Source organism: Dromiciops gliroides, chromosome 4 (genome assembly GCF_019393635.1).
Source record: "Dromiciops gliroides isolate mDroGli1 chromosome 4, mDroGli1.pri, whole genome shotgun sequence".
Classification (NCBI taxonomy): Eukaryota; Metazoa; Chordata; class Mammalia; order Microbiotheria; family Microbiotheriidae; genus Dromiciops; species Dromiciops gliroides.
The window spans coordinates 417325315-417344333 of NC_057864.1; the positions used below are offsets into that span (position 1 = coordinate 417325315).

Genomic DNA, 19019 nt, shown 5'->3' on the forward strand with positions numbered 1-19019 from the left:
TTATTTTTCATTTGAGGAAGCTGAGGCTCAGAGAAGATGTTTTGCCCAAGGTCACATAAGCAGTAAGTGGCAGAGCCACTTGGGATTGGAACTCGGTCCCTGACCTTAAGAAGCTCACTGAGACTTTTTTTTTCCTTCGGGGCAATGGGGGTTAAGTGACTTGCCCAGGGTCACACAACTAGTAAGTGTCAAGTGTCTGAGGCCGGATTTGAACCCAGATATTCCTGAATCCAGGGCTGGTGCTTTATCCACTGCGCCACCTAGCTGCCCCTCACTGAGACTTATAAAAGAGAACATAATTAAGTGACCAATTCTGTCTCTCCCACCTTAGGGACACTGCTCTTTGGGGAGGAATTTTTGGCAGTCTCATTTCCCGGACTCAGTGACCTCTCACTGCCTCCCAGGTGGCAAGGGTGCAGCTGGTGCACTGGTCCCCAGCTCCCCGGAATAATCTAGTGGGAATGCCCCCTCCCCCACCCGCTCTGGTCTCCTTCCAGAGGCAGGTAGCCACACCTCCTCCCCTGCTGTCTGCAGGCAGGTTACACTTTGCGCAGGGGGAAAACACTTTGCTCAGGAAAGAAAAGCCACGAACACATTTAAAACTGGGGACTCATTTCACTGAGAACTCCTCAGCTTCCCCCAGGCAGGCTGACTCCAACACCAACTCCCTGATTAAAAGCAAACATTGCCACCCTCCCCATCCTCCACTTTCCTCTGCCAACCCCTTCCCTCAATGGAAAAGACGTGTGAAAAACGTGCCCCGGTTTCCAGCACGGTGCCCAAGCGCCCCCTCCCTCGCTCCTTCCTTCTCATCTCTTCTCTGCACTGCACCAAGCCAGCCTTTGACGACATCGCACAGGCTGCAGGAGAAGCGAACCGTTTTCCCCAGACCAAGGAGAGGCGGCAAGCCCTGCATTTGAGAATGCATCCAACAAGGTAAGGAAGCTTTTTTCTGTTTTGCCACGGCCACGTTTATTTTTCAGGGTTCTGATTGAGTCAGCATGATTTTCGAAGTTGTTGCGTCCTCCTCACCCCATCCTCTACCTCATTCATGCCCCACTAAAGCTGACCTTCACCCTACCTTTCCATTCACATTTTCTAAGACTGAGAAATCCTGACAATTTCTTGCTGATCTATTTTTTTCTCAAACCTAGCAGCTACAGAGAAATTCCCCCTGGCTCCTCCTTGTCAGTATTCCTTCCTCCCTTCTGGCATGGCTTGCTGCTACAAGATATCACTGCAGTCATTCTGGGAGCTGCCAGGCATCATTTTTGATGACAACAGGAGGAAGGGACCAGAGCGGGAGATGGCCCTTGGCCTAGAACTGGCTCCTGTCCCAGAGAGACTAAGGGCAGAGGGTTGGTTATCCAACGAACAGCCCTTGGGCACTGGGGAGGAATTTCCCTCACAGATGGTCGATTTAAAGATAGGCTTCATCCCAATGCTGAGAATCCTCAGGAAGAGCCTCTCTCCCAGGGTACCAGAGTCTTCTCTGGACCTGACAAATGGAAAAATCTCTCTCTTTCGGATACAGGTGAGGGACCACATCTCCCAGGGGCCCATTCTGTCTTGAGTAACCTGAGAACCATTTCAGCTTTTAAGTCGTGAATTTTGGAACTGTGTGTTTGTTGGGTTGGCATGATGGTAGACTTCTAAAAAGGGCACATATGGTCTGATTAGGATTGGGCAGATTGAACAAGACCAGTGTATAATTCATTCAAAAAGAATCAATCTGGAGGCACTGGGGTGAACCTAAGCTCAGTTTGGGCATGACGCCTATGGGAGAACCTGTCTAGAGAAACCCAGGGATGCATCTCATAATCATAATAATGGCTGATATTTATATGGCACTTTCCAAAAACATTTCCAAGGCACTTTACATATATCATCTTACTTGATCTTCGCAAAAGCCCTGTTAAGTAAGTACTTCAAAGTATTATTATCCCACTTTTCGGGGAGCAGACTATGATTTCATTTGTATAGGGGATTGCCAGCGAGGAAACTACCAACGCAGACTGGCACCTGCTCTGCAATTTATAGACTTACTGAGTTGATTGGGGCACTGAGAGATTAAGTGATTTGTTGAGAGTCACAGAGCCAGCATGTGTCCCTCGATCTCAAGTCCTCCTGCTCTTGATGTTGGCTCACTGTCCACTATCCCACACTGCCTCTCATCCCTACTTCACAGATTAAAAAAAAGTGGAAGTTCAGAGAGATTTAATGATTTGTTAAGGGTCGCACAGCTAGCAAATCTTTGAGATAGAATTTGAATTCAGATCCCTCTTGACAAAAAGTCCAGCACACTTTTTACCATGTCCACTGACTCATAAATAGCTTTTGTCCGCATGTTACTAAGGTTCATGAAGCATTTGACGGGCTCCTTATGATCTCGGACCTCTGCTTTATGGAGATCAGCTCAGCAGCTGAATAGAGGACAGATTGAAGTGAATGGAGATGAGGCAGGGGGACCGATTAAAAGACTATTCCAATAAACCAGGCAAGGGGCGACAAAGGCCTGTTCCTTTGGTGGTAGCTGTGTGAAGGGGATGTGTAGGGAAAATGCCATGAAGGGAAAAATGACATTTGACAACACATTGGATATTTGGGATGAGTATGAGTAAGGAGTAGAGGATGACATTTAAGTTGCAGCCTGGGTGACTGGGAGGGTAGTGGTTCTCTCCACAGTAACGGGGAAGTTTAGGAAAGAGGACAATTTAGGGAGGAAAGTAATGAGTTCTGTTTTAGATAGGTTTCGTGTGAGATGCCTATAAGACATCCAGTTTGAGGTATCTAAGAGGTAGCTGATGATGCAGGCTCGGATTTCAGGAAAGAAATTAGGAATAGATGCATGTATTTCAGAATCATTTGCATAAAGATGATAGCTGAACCCATGGGAACTGTATATAGATCATCCATTAACATAATATAGAGGGAAGAGAAGAGGGCCATGGACAGTACCTAGGTGCTTCAGGACTGATGTTCTAAGCCCAGTAGAGAATTACACTAAGGTAAACTTTGTGAGAACATCATGAAAAGAGAAAAGGATTTTCAGTATTCTTGGGGGAAACGTGCCTCTGGTTTTGAGGGGATGTTTCTGTAACAACTGCCCTTACTGTTTCTGCTTAATAAATGCCTTTTCTAATAGCTAATGAACTCTAACTGATAAGCAATGGGAAGTACACTGAGGGGGCTCACGAGTAACTACTAGAAATTCCAGATTCTTAAAGTCACTCTTAGTAACCCTGAAAAGGGAAGTAGTTAGCCACCCTCTGGAGACCTGCCCAGCCAGTAAGTGTAGGAGTTGGGTAGACTGAGTCTAAAGAAGATGAAAGGCTCATTGGTAAGTACTACACACAGAGACTTTGGGAAAAATTATTGAAGCCCTTAGACATTTGCAAACCTCTGACGAGTTTCATCTTTAATCAAATATGACTGTATAGTTCCAGTCATCTCCAAGCTTCAATTATGTGTCTTTTTTTTTTTAGCCTACTTGCATCCAGGTTATAGAGAGAAGACAGACTAAAGAAATAACTATGTCTAGCGTGACCTTTTTCTTCTTGTTATTCTGGTACTCACTGAATTTACCTCTTACTGATCATCCTTAACATTTCACAGTCTTTCTTCCCTGTTACTTACTAGTGGAAAGTAGAGAAATATGGATTATTCCTGGAATAGTTTCCTTATATAAATCAGATTGGTTCTGCCCTTTTAGCAGTTGTCAAATCTGCTTATCAAGAACCTTATTCATTGTGAATAACCCATGCCCTAAAAGTTCTAATGAATTGTTGGTTGACTCACCTAATTCTGAAAAGTACCTAAATGTTCATTGATCCTCTCCTGACTTATGTCTTAATTCCTAGAGGATTTAGCTACTTAAAACTCGGTGGATTGGTTCTTGCTGTGGACACAAAAGTGGATCCAAGGAGTCTACTCTCCTTGACATATCAATCAGAATGAATTCATCATTTTAGTTAGTGGACACATTGGAAGGCAGAGGGAAGCTTACTAGTGATAAGACCTAGTTGATCAGTGCTGGAAGTTTGATGGGGAGCAGGAGGTTCTGACTGAGTCATTCCCTGAACTAAATACGGAAGGGAACTGAACCCTGAAGATAAATCAATGAAGCAATAAGCATTTATTAATAGTCTACTAGGTGCTAGGTACTGGGGACACAAAAGTGAAAGTAAAACGTTACCAGTCCAAGTATTTTTTTTTTTTTTGGTGAGGCAATTGAGGTTAAGTGACTTGCCCAGAGTCACACAGCTAGTGTTAAGTGTCTGAGGTCAGATTTGAACTCAGATCCTCCTGAATCCAGGGCCGGTGCTCTATCCACTGCGCCACCTAGCTGACCCCAAGTCCAAGTATTTTTAGGATACTGCATGTAAAAATATAGGCATATGAAACAGAGTGAAGATGATTTGGGGAGGGAGGGTAGTAACCATAATGGTTATCAGGAAAGGCTTCCTATAGAAAGGGTGGCTTGAGCTGAGTCTCAAGGAAGCTATGGATTCTAAGAGGTTAGAATAAACTGAGTTTATTATAAGATAAACTATCCATATCACAGTTTTCCCCATCTAGCCTAAACCAACCAACCAAACTTAATAGTTATTCACTACTTGCAGACCAACACTGAACACAATGGGAAATCACAAAAGAAAGAGAAGACAAGTGGTTCCTTTTATCCTAGATGGGTTTACAATTTAATAGGGCAAATGAACCATGCATATGAAAAAGAAAGAAAAAAGAAAAATACACAAGAACAAACCAAAGTTTTTCCTTGCCTGTAGTAATGAGCCAAGGCTTTATCCAGTCCAGCCTGAACACCTGTCAGATAAACATTCTTAAAACACTGCTTTCATAATGTCATACATAATGAATCAATGAAAAAGCATTTATTAATGGCCTGTTTTGTGCCAAGCGCTGTGCTAAGCACAGGGAATATAAATACAAATACAAAAATGAAGACAGTCCCTGCCTTCCAGAAGTTTATATTCTAATAACGGGAGAGATATTTCAGTTTGGAAAGTTATTGGAGGGGGCAGCTAGGTGGCACAGTGGATAAAGCGCTGATCCTGGATTCAGGAGTACCTGAGTTTAAATCCAGGCTCAGACACTTGACACCTACTAGCTATGTGACCTTGGGCAAGTCACTTAACACACACATACACACACACACACACAAGTTATGGGAAGGGTGAATCTCCAATAGTTTGGTTTCTAACCTAGGCAGCATAGTAGGAGGTTAGGAAATGTCTAGGGAGTGAAGTCTTGCACAAAAGCCTACAACCTAAATGGATCTTCACTGCCAACTGGACCAATTCCAAACTCCTGACAAAATTTGAAAATGCATAGTTAAAGGGAGTTGATGGGTATTTAGAAAGGGAATCAGCCTTGCCAAACTAATCTAATTTCATTTTTTTCTGACTGGTAAGTCAGGGAAATGCTGAGACATTTCAGCAAAACATCTGACAGTCTCATAATATTCCAGTGGACAAGATATAGAGATGTGGATTGGATGAAAATAGAACTGAGTAGATTTGGAAAGGAATGAACCACTGGAACTTAACAGTGATGATTAACGTCAGCTTGGAGAAAAGTCTCTAATGGAATGTTGAAGGGTTCTGTTCTTGGTCAATTTCTGGTCAGTATTTCTATTAATGACTTGGATAGAGACCTGGAGGGCATGTTTGCCAAATTGGTGGGTGACACAAATCTTTTAAGGGATAACCACTAAGTTAGATAACAGAATCAAGATCCAAACCAACTCATGGCTAGAACTGAGCAGGCTGAGAATATCTGCAACATCCTTCAAGGCTAGTCCTCTCGTGCTGTATTTTTTGGTAATCCTTCCATTTTCATTCTTGAATGATTTTGCTATGACTTGGCTTAGTTAGATGTTGCCAAACTTTCTTAAACTGACTTCATCCTTCATTGCTTCTTTCTGCTTTAGGAGGAGATACTGCTCCTAATTGTACATCATCTTTTTTCATACGATTTCTCTTGTAATCCATTGTTGTCTTTGGCAATTGTCTTTATTTGGCAAGTAAGTCAAATGCTTGCTAAGGCTCTTTCTAAACTGTTTTGGTATTATTGTGGCAAGTAATATGCATTGATTAAATTTGTGAAGTTTATAGTCAATGAATCCATTTAATATTTTTTATGTTCAATTATTTATATAACTGGGTGCTGTCATTTAAATTGCACACCATAATCTTTTCTCATTTTCTTCAATCTTTTTTTAAGCAACTGCCTACTACCCTGATGAGTCAGTGGTCTGACTGTACAGATAGCTGACTCAGAAATGACTCCCACATCACTGACAAGTCTTTTCCTGTTCATCAAAATGTTTTGTTCTTTATGGTATCATTTGGTGCTCACCATATTCAATGTCTACTAGTAATTTTTTTTTTGTTCAAATAAAGCGATCATAATAGATGTGAGACTTCTGTGAAATCTACAAATCTTTGACCTATAAATCTCATTTCTTCTTCTTGAGCCATGCTTTCTCATATATTTATCCCCAGCCTCAGGACCCAAGGTCATCTCCATTTAATGATGAGCTATAGGAGTTGGATTTTGTGGAGAAACCATGATTCTTTTTAAAGTCTCTTCTGCACAAACCTTAGTAGTATAGTATGAGCCCCCAACAGTATACAATGTAGTTATACTTGAAAATAGCAAAATGAAGTAATGTTTAATTTAGGGCTTGGCTATTTAAGTAACTGATATTGCAGAGGGCCAAAGATAATGCTCTGGAATAAATGAATATCCAATGTGTTACTACCATCTGCTGGTCAGTAAAAAAAAAAAAAGCCATTTTATTAGGAAAACACTGATTCGGAGAGTCGTTAAGTAAAAATATAATTTGGGGATATCAGTCTATTAAGAGAAAGAATGCTTCATCTCCAATAGGTCACTCTCCCCCCAAATGCCAAATAATATTTCCATATTGCAAACTACCACTACCACTAACATAACCAATTTCACAACAAATTTAATATGAAAATTGTCTGAGTAGAACAATGGAATGCTGCAGAACTGTTCTGATGGATTTCCAGCAGAGGCAGCAAACTCAAACAGGAATGGGGGGGGGGCAGGGAGGAACCAACCACTCATAAGGCTCCATAAGGGCTGCATTTTGACTTAGTTTTAAAATGTAATACTGTTTTATTGTAGTTTTGTTCAATATTTCCCAATTACCTTTTTTTTTAACTTTTTAAAATTTTATTTTTGGTGAGGCAATTGGGGTTGGTGTTAAGTGTTTGGGTCCAGATTTGAACTCAGGTCCTCCTGACTCCAGGGCCGGTGCTCTATCCACTGTGCCACCTAGCTGCCGCCGCACCCCCCTCCCCATTACCTTTTAACCTAGCTGAGTGAGGGAGTGCTGTGGGTTGCATGCAGCCCTAGGGCTGCATGTCTGACATCTCTCCATTTCCAGCATGCTTCATTAGGACTTTATCCTGGATTAACTTTATCATGGTAGACTGGACTACTGAATAATTAACACCATACACACTTTGGCATCTTGGTAATGTTTTCCATGCATATACAAGCATCTTTGGTTTGAACTTGTGAAGGGGGAAAATTTCTAAAATTATTCTTTTGGCTCAGTGGAATGTGTGGCACACAAAAAGGCAACTTTTCCATAACGGGTGACTTTTAAGGTTTTTGTTGTTGTTGTAGGATTATTTTTTTGTTTTTTGTTTTTGCAGGGCAATGGGGGTTAAGTGACTTGCCCGGGGTCACACAGCTAGTAGGTGTCAGGTACTCCTGACTCCAGGGCTGGTACTTCAGCCACTGCGCCACCTAGCTGCCCCCTTGTTGTAGCATTATTAATCATAGGTATGTCTACATTAATAAAAAACATTCTCATCCCTGAGAGGCAGCATAGTGGCTATAGTAGGGCAGCCTTAGAGATGGTTTATGTTTTGTCCCTAACATATACAAGCTACTCATTCCACCCTAAGACCATGAGTTACAAAGAAATTGCCAATTATCTGGGGGGAAATTCCAATGCTAGGAGTTCCCCATTCTGATAAAATCACAAATCCTGAGGAAGAAAAAAACACAACTCACCTTAAAAAACTTTATGTGAAAATCCCTGATGATACAAAGGGTAGGCATTAACCCCATAGTCATGTTAAGGTTTAATGTGTGCTATGACAATTATAGTCAAGAACATATAAAGGTTCTATCGAACATGTCAAAAGTCATTTTATTTCTGTAACTGATATGCTGGGGGTAGTGGCAACAAATAACAATAGAATATGTGGAGTGGTTTACTGTTGGGTGCACTAGTATCATGAACTCTAAAGAAATTTTTATTTGTAAGTCTAGGGTTCACCATTACATATGTGTGTGTGCCTGAGCAAGGTTTGTGGCAGTGTGCCATCTATGGAAATACAAAGATGTGAGTAAAAGCTTTTTCTCATACATGAACCACTCCCTTACACTTACACATCCACATCTTCCTATGGATGGATGGAGTTTGTGTACACACACACACCCCCCATTCTCTCACATATGGTCTCCTGCTCATTTTGTCACACATAATCTACACCCTCACACACACACAATTATATTCACCTTCCCATAAACCATTCTCAGTCTAACTTATTGTCTGTCACACATATATCTGTATATATCAGCTGTGCTACATATAATATATACATATGTGCATCTCTCTACATACATCTGTAGTCATCAGCCATGTCATATATAATATAAACCTATGTGCATATATGTACATCTCTACAAATACACACATCTGTATAGATGTATTATATATTATGCTATATATGTACATGTGTATACCCACAGCCACCCTCATGTTATATTATTATACATATGTGCATATATGTACATCTCATTATAAATCTGCAGTCATCAGTCATATTACATGTAATATATGCCTAGTGCATATACCTACATCTCCATAATTATACACACATGTACATATCTGTCACACTGGAATATATACATGCGTGCGTGTGTATGTTTATGCCATGCCAGTTATATAACATGCATGATATATACATACCTACTGCGAAATAGACATAAATTATATATGTGTACTTATACACACATCTCATAATCAGTCATGTTATATAACATATACCCATATGTGCACATCTATACACATCATATATACTTGTGTTATCTGATATATGAATGTGTAATCTAACATATGCACAGCACACACCAGTCATGTGTTATAGATACTACATGCATGTACATATGTGACCACACTTGTAGTCAACAGCCATATCTCTTATACAAGATATATACAAGCATGCATATATGTCCATCTCTACAAACACACCTGGATGCATCAGTCAGGTTACATAAAATGTATGTGTGTACATATGTACATCTGGAATTAGTGTTAGCATCAGCCATGTGTTTTGCATATATGTATAAAGAAGTGCATCTGTCTCCACCAGCCTTGCTATAGTAATACATACACGAGCATCTACACTAACGTATAAGGCACCTATATTACCGTACCGTCCCTTTTGTTACCACACACACGTGCACACCCCCGCACACACCAGTCGCGTCTGTCGCCTATAATCTGCACCCACGGGCATGTCGGTCCCCACTTCGGTCGCGCTTGCACGCTGCCAGGCCTCTCTCACGCGCACGCACTCCTCTCCATCCCCACGCTCCGCACTCACTCCCTAGCGGGCACCGCAGTTCCCCGCCCCGCGCCCCCCATCCCTCAGGCCCTTCTCTCCCATCCACCCACTCCGTTACACCCAGTCTCCACGCCCCCCCCCATCTTTGTCACAGTCGTGGATGGCCCCCACACTCGAGCTCCTTCTCGGGGCGGGGGTTGGTCCGCGACGTGCCTCAGAAATCCTGCGGGGCCCCGGGGGAGAGGCATAGCCGCTGGCGGGCTATGGACGCTCCACGCCCCATCGCCGTCTCCCCCCACCCCGCGGTCTGTCAGCCCCGATCCGCCTCCCGACTAACGACCTTCCGCTTCTCGTTCCAGGGCCGGCGGGGAGCGGCGCGTCAGGCCTCGAGGAGGAGGCCGAGGCCTGGGCGGGCGCCGACGCCGTGAAAGGCGCCATGGGCCCGCGGTAATGTTAGCAGTCGGCGCGCGGAGATGCCCCCGCCCCTCACTGACAGGCGGGTGAGGGGAGGAAGGGAGAGAAATCGCAGGGGTTCGATGGACGGGAGCCGGGAGGGGCCAAGCGGGGAGGGGGGCGGGGCATGGGAGCAGCGGCGGGCTCGGGGTTCGCGGGGGTCCAAGGAAGATGAGGCTTCGAGCCGGCCCGACGGTCTGAAGCTGCCCGCTCCCGGGTCTGTGGAGCGGCCGGACGCTAGGATTAGTCTGGGACACTGGGAGGCGGCAGCAACAGGAGCGGGAGCAGCGAGCGGGCGCGGGGCCCTCGCCTCTGGCTTTATGTGGCAGCTGCGCAGCGAGTCCAACAGGTGGCTCCGTGGCGCAATGGATAGCGCATTGGACTTCTAGAGGACGAAGGGATTCAAAGGTTCCGGGTTCGAGTCCCGGCGGAGTCGTAACTTTTTTTTTTTTCTTTTGGATCATTTTCCTCCAGCTGCCTTCCTTTTACTCCCCATAACATGCCAGCTCTCTCTCGGGCCCACGCTCGCTGCCCACGCCACGCTCGGCCTCTGCAACTCCCGGCCGGCGCCTCCGGCCTGCGCGCAGCCTTCCTGGAGCGGAGGCGGAGCAAGGAAGGCGGAGCTCGAGAAGTTCGGTCTGGGCGCTGCTCCTTCCCCCGATCGAGCACGAGTCAGGACCGACCCCTCAGCCTCCCGTTTGGCAGATTAGCAAACCCAAGGCCAAGAGAGATGACACGCACGAGTCCAGTCTCCATCCCTCTTCCCGCATTTTACAGATGAGCGTCCTGAGACCTAGAGAGATCACAAGCGCGTCGAGTCTACATCTTTTACAGATCAGCAAACACTCAATCATGAGTCCGAGTTACAGATGAGCAAACTGAGGCCCGCAGAGGTTACAAGCACAGGACCAAACTACATTTCTCCCCACCCCCCACCCCCTTCTCATTTTAACAGCCGAGCAAGTAGAGAGATTATGTGACTCCCCGGGTCATGCAGGTAGTCAATGAGTTAAAAGTTGGTTCAGATGCCATTCTAGGGACGCCACATCCCTCGGTGTAGGCTGCCATACTAGGTTCTGCACAAACCCGAATGTGAGCAAGTGCCTCCAGCCTCCCCCTTTCATGGGCTCCCTAAGAAGGAGAAGGTAGCCAAGGCTGGTAAAGGGGACAGAGGGAATGCCCTTGCCCGTGCTGGTGCCCGGGGATAGCAGATAGGCCAGGAGGAGAGTGATGGGAAGTAGGCCTGGGTACCCAAGATGGAGTCAGCTGGGAAGGAATTCCATCTAGACATAAAAAGGATGGAGAAAAGATGGTGCTGCCCTCTCCCAATGATCCATTAGTCAACCTTAAAAAAAAAAATGGCTGTGGATTCAGACTCCCAGGATTTTGTGAATTAGACCTGGAAGATGCTTAGAAATGATCACCCAATTGATCGTGTGTGGTATCCCGCACCCCTCTGGCAGTCTGGTGAAGCCTATGAACTTCTTCTCAGAATCATGTTTTTTAAATGTATAAAATGATATCCATGGGATTACAAAGGAGACCAGTTATAGTGAAGTACAGTTATCAAAAAACATTTTTCCTGGGCAAGCCATTGCCTCATTGCCCCCACAAAAAAAAAAATAAAAACCAAAAACCACCAAAAAAATGTTTTTAAGGACAAGCTTATGGGGGCAGCTAGGTGGTGCAGTGGATAAAGCACCAGCCCTGGATTCAGGAGTACCTGAGTTCAAATGCAGGCTCAGACACTTGACACTAGCTGTATGACCTTGGGCAAGTCACTTAACCCCAATTGCCTCACCAAAAAACAAAAAAAGACAAGCTTATGTCACTTCAGTTTAAGATCTTGTCCAGCCCCCTCGTTTTGAGGCCCTTGACAAGGGGCTTGCCCAACGTCATACATCTTATCCCACACTAGTAGCTGCCATCTCTGATGAGGAAGAGAGAAGAGCTGTGTTCTCAGAGTGACCTCATTCCCATCTAGCTTCAGGACACCTTTTCTGAAATGAACAGTATTTAATGAGGACTTAGGTTCCCAAACAACACTTCTCGGCCCCCCCCCCCCAAAAAAAGCTTACTTACCTACAATGTCACAAATATAAAAGGAAGAACAAGAAAATACATGATAAGACAGAAAGTCAGCTGGGTAGGGAGGTGTAAATTAAATTAATTTCAACTACATTGGGTGAGTTTATAACCTTTGTGAAATGGTGGGGGATCTAACTTTACCATACTGTTTCTTTGAGAAAGTGTATTCTTACTTTCAAATAAGTGACTAATGCGAAGATTTGGAGCACAGAAGGTTTTTATATACAGACCTCCTGTTATAGATGATCAGGACACCAACAAAAGCAAACGTTTGAATCAAGGCGGCCAAAAGGTATAAAATAGGAAAGTATTTTCTAAAAATAAATAAAATAATAAAAATTTAAAAATATGTCAGTCTGGTTCCAGTCTCCTTCTCCAGATAGTTCATATCAGTCCCCTTCAAGAACCCTGTGGCCCAGCCAGACTGGCCTTTTATCTGCGGGAAGAACCTCTCCCATACCGGGAGCACACTCCCTCAGAGGCTTCTCCTCATCACTTACTATCCTTGGCATCAGGCTCTTCCCTCTATAGGAAACCTCAGTGTCTAGTGCTCTCTCCTTCCTCGAAACATGTTGCATTTCCCTATCTGTCTATGTACCTTATCCTCTCCGTACCTCCTAAGCTTTATGAGAGCATGGACTTCCACTGTTGTCTTTCTCCAGTATAGAGAAAGTACCTGTATCTCCAGTTTCTGCTCCAGTGCTCAAGGATCCATCGTGGGGTCATAGATCTGGAGATGGAAAGGATCACACACATAATATGTGTTTAACAAATGCTTTATGAGTGAACGAATGAAAAAACATTTAAACAAAAGTGAGGATATTTTGGCACTCTACTAAGTCATTAATGCATCTATAATTTTACATTTTTTATCTTTCTAAATTTTATTTAATTTCTTTTCTTTTTTTGGGGGGGGGGCAATGAGGGTTAAGTGACTTGCCCAGGGTCTCACAGCTAAGTAAGTGTCAAGCATCTGAGGCTGGCTTTGAAACTCAGGTCCTCCTGAATCCAGGGCCTGTGCTTTATCCACTGCGCCACCTAGCTGCCCCCATTAATTTTTTTTCTAATTACATGTAAAGATCTTTTTTTGAGTTCCAAATTTTTCTCCCACCCTCCCATCCCCCCTCCTGAGGCCAGCAAGCAATTTGATATAGGTTATACATTACAATCATGTTAAATATTATAATTTTACATTAAAAAACAACATCTCTTCAAAAAAGGTCCATGGGAGGTAGCTAGGCAGCGCAGTGGATAAAGCACTGGCCCTGGATTCAGGAGTACCTGAGTTTAAATTCGGCCTTAGACCCTACTTACTAGCTGCGTGACCCTGGGCAAGTCACTTAACCCCAACTGCCTCTCTCTCTCTCTCTCTCTCTCTCTCACACACACACACACACAAAGGAAGCTGCAAGGGGTGTGGGTGGGGAAGGTGAGGATACCTGGCAAGAGGTGTGGTAGAGGAAGTCCACTGAGTCAGGAGGGCATCCTGAAGAGAAATGAAGATGGGACTGACTTAATTATCCTTCTTTTTCTTTCTTTTTTTTTGGGGGGGGCAGGTCCATGAGGGTTAAGTGACCTGCCCAGGATGACACAGTTATTAAGTGTCAAGTGTCTGAATTTGAACTCAGGTCCTCCTGAATCCAGGGCTGGTGCTCTATCCACTGCGCCACCTAGCTGCCCCCTAGTTATCCTTCTTAAAGTAGAGGTGCTGGGAGGAACCATCCAATCAGAGGGAGAAACTGCACCATCAGTGTGAAAAGTAGTCCAGAGGTGCAGTGAGCTTCTGGACTGATGAGGTTTCTGTGGCATAGCAGAGAAAGTCCTATGGAAAGTCAAAAGTACAGCCCAGTGAGGCTAACCCAGTGCTGGGCACATAATAGATGCTTAATTCATTGTAGTTGAATTTTTTGTTGGGTCCTTTAGAAGGTCAAACCAAGAGTTAAAATGACCACATACAATATGGTAAAAATGGTAGCCCTGGATGGAGTGAGGGCACATTTCTGTTGCTCACCTGCCCAAAGGATAAACATCATGCTGATTCTTGGGTAGGCTTTCCTAAAACTTCTTTCCCCAAGGACCTCCACTAAGAGAAGCTAAGGCAATTGGCACACACAGCTGGAAACAAGGGTGGACAGAGAGCAGCTGTTAGCTTAGAGAGAATGAAATGCAAGAGGAATTGAATTGGAAAGAAATTTGATGAGTTACCTGGCTCCAGAATTAAACAAACAACATGGCTCCTCAATCCACACAACCCTTCCCTTAAATACCCTAACAATGATTCATAAATAATCAGAATGGAATTTTTTTTAATTAATAAAGTATTTTATTTTTTCCGTTACATGTAAAGATAGTTCTCAACCTTTGTCTATACAAGCTTTACAATTTCAGATTTTTCTCCCTCCCTCCCCTCCCTCCCCCCTCCCCTAGACAGCAGGTAATCTGATATAGGTTTTATATATATATACACACACATAATAACATTAATCCTATTTCTGCATTAGTCATGTTATAAGAGAAAAAAAATCAGAGCAATGATGGAAAACCTCAAAATAGAAAAAAAAACAACAGCATCAAAAACAAAAGAAATAATATGGTTCATTTAGCATCTATACTCCGCAGTTCTTTTTTTTTTTTCCTGGATTTGGAGATCCTCTTCCATCACGAGTTCCCTGGAACTCTTCTGTGCCATTGCATTGGTGAGAAGAATATAGTCCATCACAGTAGATCAACACTCAATGTTGATGGTACTGTGTACAATGTTCTTCTAGTTCTGCTCATCTCACTCATCATCAGCCCACGCAAGACCCTCCAGGTTTCTCTGAACTCCTCCTGCTCATCGTTTCTTATAGCACAATAGTATTCCATTGTATTCATATACCACAACTTGTCCAGCCATTCCCCAATTGATGGGCACCCCCTCAACTTCCAATTCTTTGCCACCATGTAAAGAGCAGCTATAAATATTTTTGTACATGTGGGTCCCTTTCCCCCTTCCATGATCTCTTTGGGAAAAAGACCCAAAAGTAGTATTGCTGGGTCAAAGGGTATGCACAGCTTTATCGCCCTTTGGGCATAAGAATGGAATTTTAAAAAAATTCTAAGTGGATAAAGCACTGGCCCTGGATTCAGGAGGACTTGAGTTCAAATCCAGCCTCAGACACTTGACACTTACTAGTTGTGTGACCCTGGGCAAGTCACTTGACCCTTATTGCCCCACCAAAAAAAAAGGGAAAAAAACCAAACCAATTCTGAGCTGGCTCCTTCACTAGGATGGCTGATTTTTTCTTTCTTCTTTCTTTCTTTCTTTCTTTCTTTCTTTCTTTCTTTCTTTCTTTCTTTCTTTCTTTCTTTCTTTCTTTCTTTCTTTCTTTCTTTCTTTCTTTCTTCCTTTTCCTTCCTTCTCCTTCCTTCCTTCCTTCCTTCCTTCCTTCCTTCCTTCCTTCCTTCCTTCCTTCCTTCCTTCCTTCCTTCCTTCCTTCCTTTCATTTAACTTGCAGGTCTCTGTGTGCATTGTACCAAAAAAAGTTGTCAACTTACCCAAAGTATGAAAAAGAATCCAGTTGTTCCTCAAGAATTGATCCTTCAATTATGTGTATATGTGTACGTGTGTATACATATATATGTGTGGGGGTGTGTGAAGGGAGAGAGAGTTTGTTTCCCCATTGGAATGTCATCTCCTTGAGAACAGAGACTGTTTTTGCCTTTTTTGTTATTACCAGTGGTTTGCATAGCTCATAGTAGGCACTTTATTCAAATCAATTGATAAAGATGCATTTGCATGTATAAGCTATACCTGATTGCTTACTGCCTTTGGGAGCGGAGAGGGGAGAGAAGGAAGAGAGGATAGAGTTTGGAACTCAAAACTTTAAATAAAAATGTTTATTATTTTTTAAAAAGATGCATTTAGTTTTATCCTCCAGGATTCTGTTTCTGGCAGGTTACTCTTATTCTTCCCATAGCTGCCAAAAGGATCCTTCCAAGACACAGGTTTTTAACCATATCACTCCCCTGCTGGAAAACTATCCAGTGACTTCTTATTGCCTCAGGGATAAAATACAAGCACCTCTGGGTGAAGTTGAAGACACACCACAAACCCTACCCACCTCCATTTCCAGCTTTCTTTCACTTTACTCACTCTTTCCTGTACTCAATGTTGTTGTTGTTGTTGTTGTTTGTTCTTTGTTCTGGAAGAGGATCGTGGCATTGGGGTGATGTCATGACTTGCACTGAATTGGATTGAAGTGAGGGAGGGCTGTGCAAGGTCACCAACCTCACGCTCTCCTCCAGAGCCATCTGCATGCAGTGGCAAGATAAACAACAGGATGACTGGAGATGGTCCTGGGTGTTTATTTTAGGCAATTGGGGTTAAGTGACTTGCTCAGCATCACACACCTAGTAAGTGTCTGAGGTGAAATTTGAACTCAGGTCCTCCTGACTCCAGGAGTGCTTTATCCACTGTGCCACATTCTAGGCAAACTGAATTACTAGCTATTCTATCCTCTGCCTCCCTGAATTCCCTCAACCTCCTGCCCCTCCTCCAAAAAGCAACCATGCATTTTTCTCATCTCTGCTTTTCAGAATCTTTCTCTTCCTTTGAAGGTCATCTTTAGATGCTACCTCCCCTAGGAAGCCTTTGTTCATTCCTTTTCCCCCACCAAGCAAAAATATTTTCTCCCTCCTCAGATTTTCTCAGAACACTTTGACTTAATCTATTTTTTGTTCCCTCCCACCTTTAATCCCTATCCCTTATGTTATACAAGGTGTACCAAAAGCCTTCGTGCAGTTTTAAGCTTTAATAGTTTACATTGGTTGCCTCTTTTTTTATCCTCAGCACTTAGCAAAATGTCTGGCATGTAAATGTTTATTGAAACAGCACTAAGATTTTGGGGCACCCTATACCCGATACAAGCTAGTAAATTCTTAATTTGCTTGAACTATAATTTTATCCTTAAAAAGGTAGAGGAAACAAGAGGAAATTTTGTTCTGGATCTGAAGTTCACTAACAGTGACAGGCTAGTTGCTGGGGATAGATATAATGGGAACCCTGGAAAGAGATGAGTACTCCCTCCTCGAGTTTGTGATCAAGGAGAAAAAATGTGGGCATAGTCTGACATATGCTATAGATGTGGAGAAAGCAAATTTCAAAGGGTTCAGAGAAAAGGCAAGTAGGGATCCCATCAAATAAAATTCCACAAGAGTAGTCATTCAAGAAGAACTGGGACATGCTCTCCAGACATAAAGGCAAATAAGGAGAAATGATGAGGTTTGTCTGGAAAGATCTATGGGAATGAATAGGGATCTCACCATCTCTTCAGGATGGTGTGACTCAGGTTAGGTCAGATTAGGTATGGGATGGAATGAGGCACACATATCATTCAGCATTTAACAAAGGAGGTTTGCTTTACCTCAGTCTAGAAAGAATGCTCAACAAGGGTATTCCAGTACTTGGGTAAAACACAGTTCTCATCTCAATTGCAAAACCAGCCTGGTCAATAGGACAAGGAATGGCAATATACTTAGTCTTTGCACATGGGTCGTAACTCCATAAAGTAAGCTTTTTTAATGCCATAGGTGACTAGGAAACCACATCGATACAGTCAGAAGCTACCAGAATAGTTGTGTCAAGGAGGGAGAAACTTGAACCTTAGTTCCCTGGGTGAATCTAGTCCTGGGGACAGTTTTGTTATCTTTCATAGAAAAAACTAACCAAACCCATTTGCAGCGGGGGGGGGGGGGGGGGGGGCAGGACACAGGTAGAAAGCAGTTCTATCCCACCATCCACTTTGGTTTTAACAAAGAAGTATATAGAAAATGGAAGCAAGAACAGGTGATAGAGGAGAAATATGAGTATGCAATGCTTCCGTAAAAATAGTGTCTGGAGAAATGAAACTCTGAATGTGCTGATGTTGGTAAGGGAAACAAAAAACAACAATTTTTTAAAAAGCTAAATTGTGAGGAAAAAGAAGAAACAAAGGGGTAGGAACTTGGTTTGAAGTGGGTGGATGTGACAATCAACAACAGAGAAGCAGTGTTGAATTAATTCCTGTTTTCTCTGCCTCAAAGAATGAATGGAGGGGCAGTGGATAAAGCACTGTCCCTGGATTCAGGAGGACCTGAGTTAAAATATGACCTCAGACACTTGACACTTACTAGCCGTGTGACCCTGGGCACTTAACCCTCATTGCCCCGCACCAAAAAATTACCATAAGAATGAATGGCTTTCATACTGGAAACAAGAAAAAAAATGGAGAACAGAGAATGGACACTCAAGAGAAATAAGGAGGAAGTAAAAGATGACTTCAAGTCACTTGAGACAAATAAACACCATTCTTGGGTCCTGAAATAACTGGAAGCAGTGCTTGTAAACAATGTATACCCCGGGGCAGCTAGGTGGCACAGTGGATAGAGCAACGGCCCTGAAGTCAGGAGTACCTGAGTTCAAATCCAGCCTCAGACACTTAACACTTACTAGCTGTGTGACCCTGGGCAAGTCACTTAACCCCAATTGCCTCACTAAAAAACAACAACAACAACAAAACAAACAAACAAAAAAACCAATGTATACCCCATTCTGAACCTATGGTCCACTGTCTCTTTGCTGAGAGAAGGGAGTTGTTTGTGGTATTTCACATTGGGTGTATAGCTGAAATTAATGCAGCATTTAGATTTTCACATGACTCACAGGATCTCAATCTCAGAACTGGAAGAGATCTCAGATGCTATCTTCAGTTATCAGTAATATTTGAAAGATTGTAGTAGATGAGAGAGGCATCACAAGATTGGAGAAGGGCAAATGTTCTGATTTTCACAGAAGAAAACTTAATAGCGAATCTGCAAATT

At 43.2% G+C, this 19019-nt stretch overlaps 1 protein-coding gene and 1 non-coding gene across 2 annotated transcripts; both read left to right on the forward strand.

Moving 5' to 3' along the window:
• Positions 1-583: 583 nt before the first annotated feature.
• On the forward strand, positions 584-11643 carry LOC122753667. The gene is made up of 3 exons (XM_044001236.1): positions 584-936; positions 9998-10138; positions 10566-11643. Exons 1-3 carry the CDS (start codon positions 734-736, stop codon positions 10870-10872), a joined length of 651 nt encoding a protein of 216 aa, XP_043857171.1. The 5' UTR covers positions 584-733; the 3' UTR covers positions 10873-11643.
• On the forward strand, positions 10443-10527 carry TRNAR-UCU. Its single transcript is given in 2 exon segments — positions 10443-10479; positions 10492-10527. It is a non-coding gene; the product is annotated as a tRNA-Arg (tRNA).
• Positions 11644-19019: the final 7376 nt, after the last annotated feature.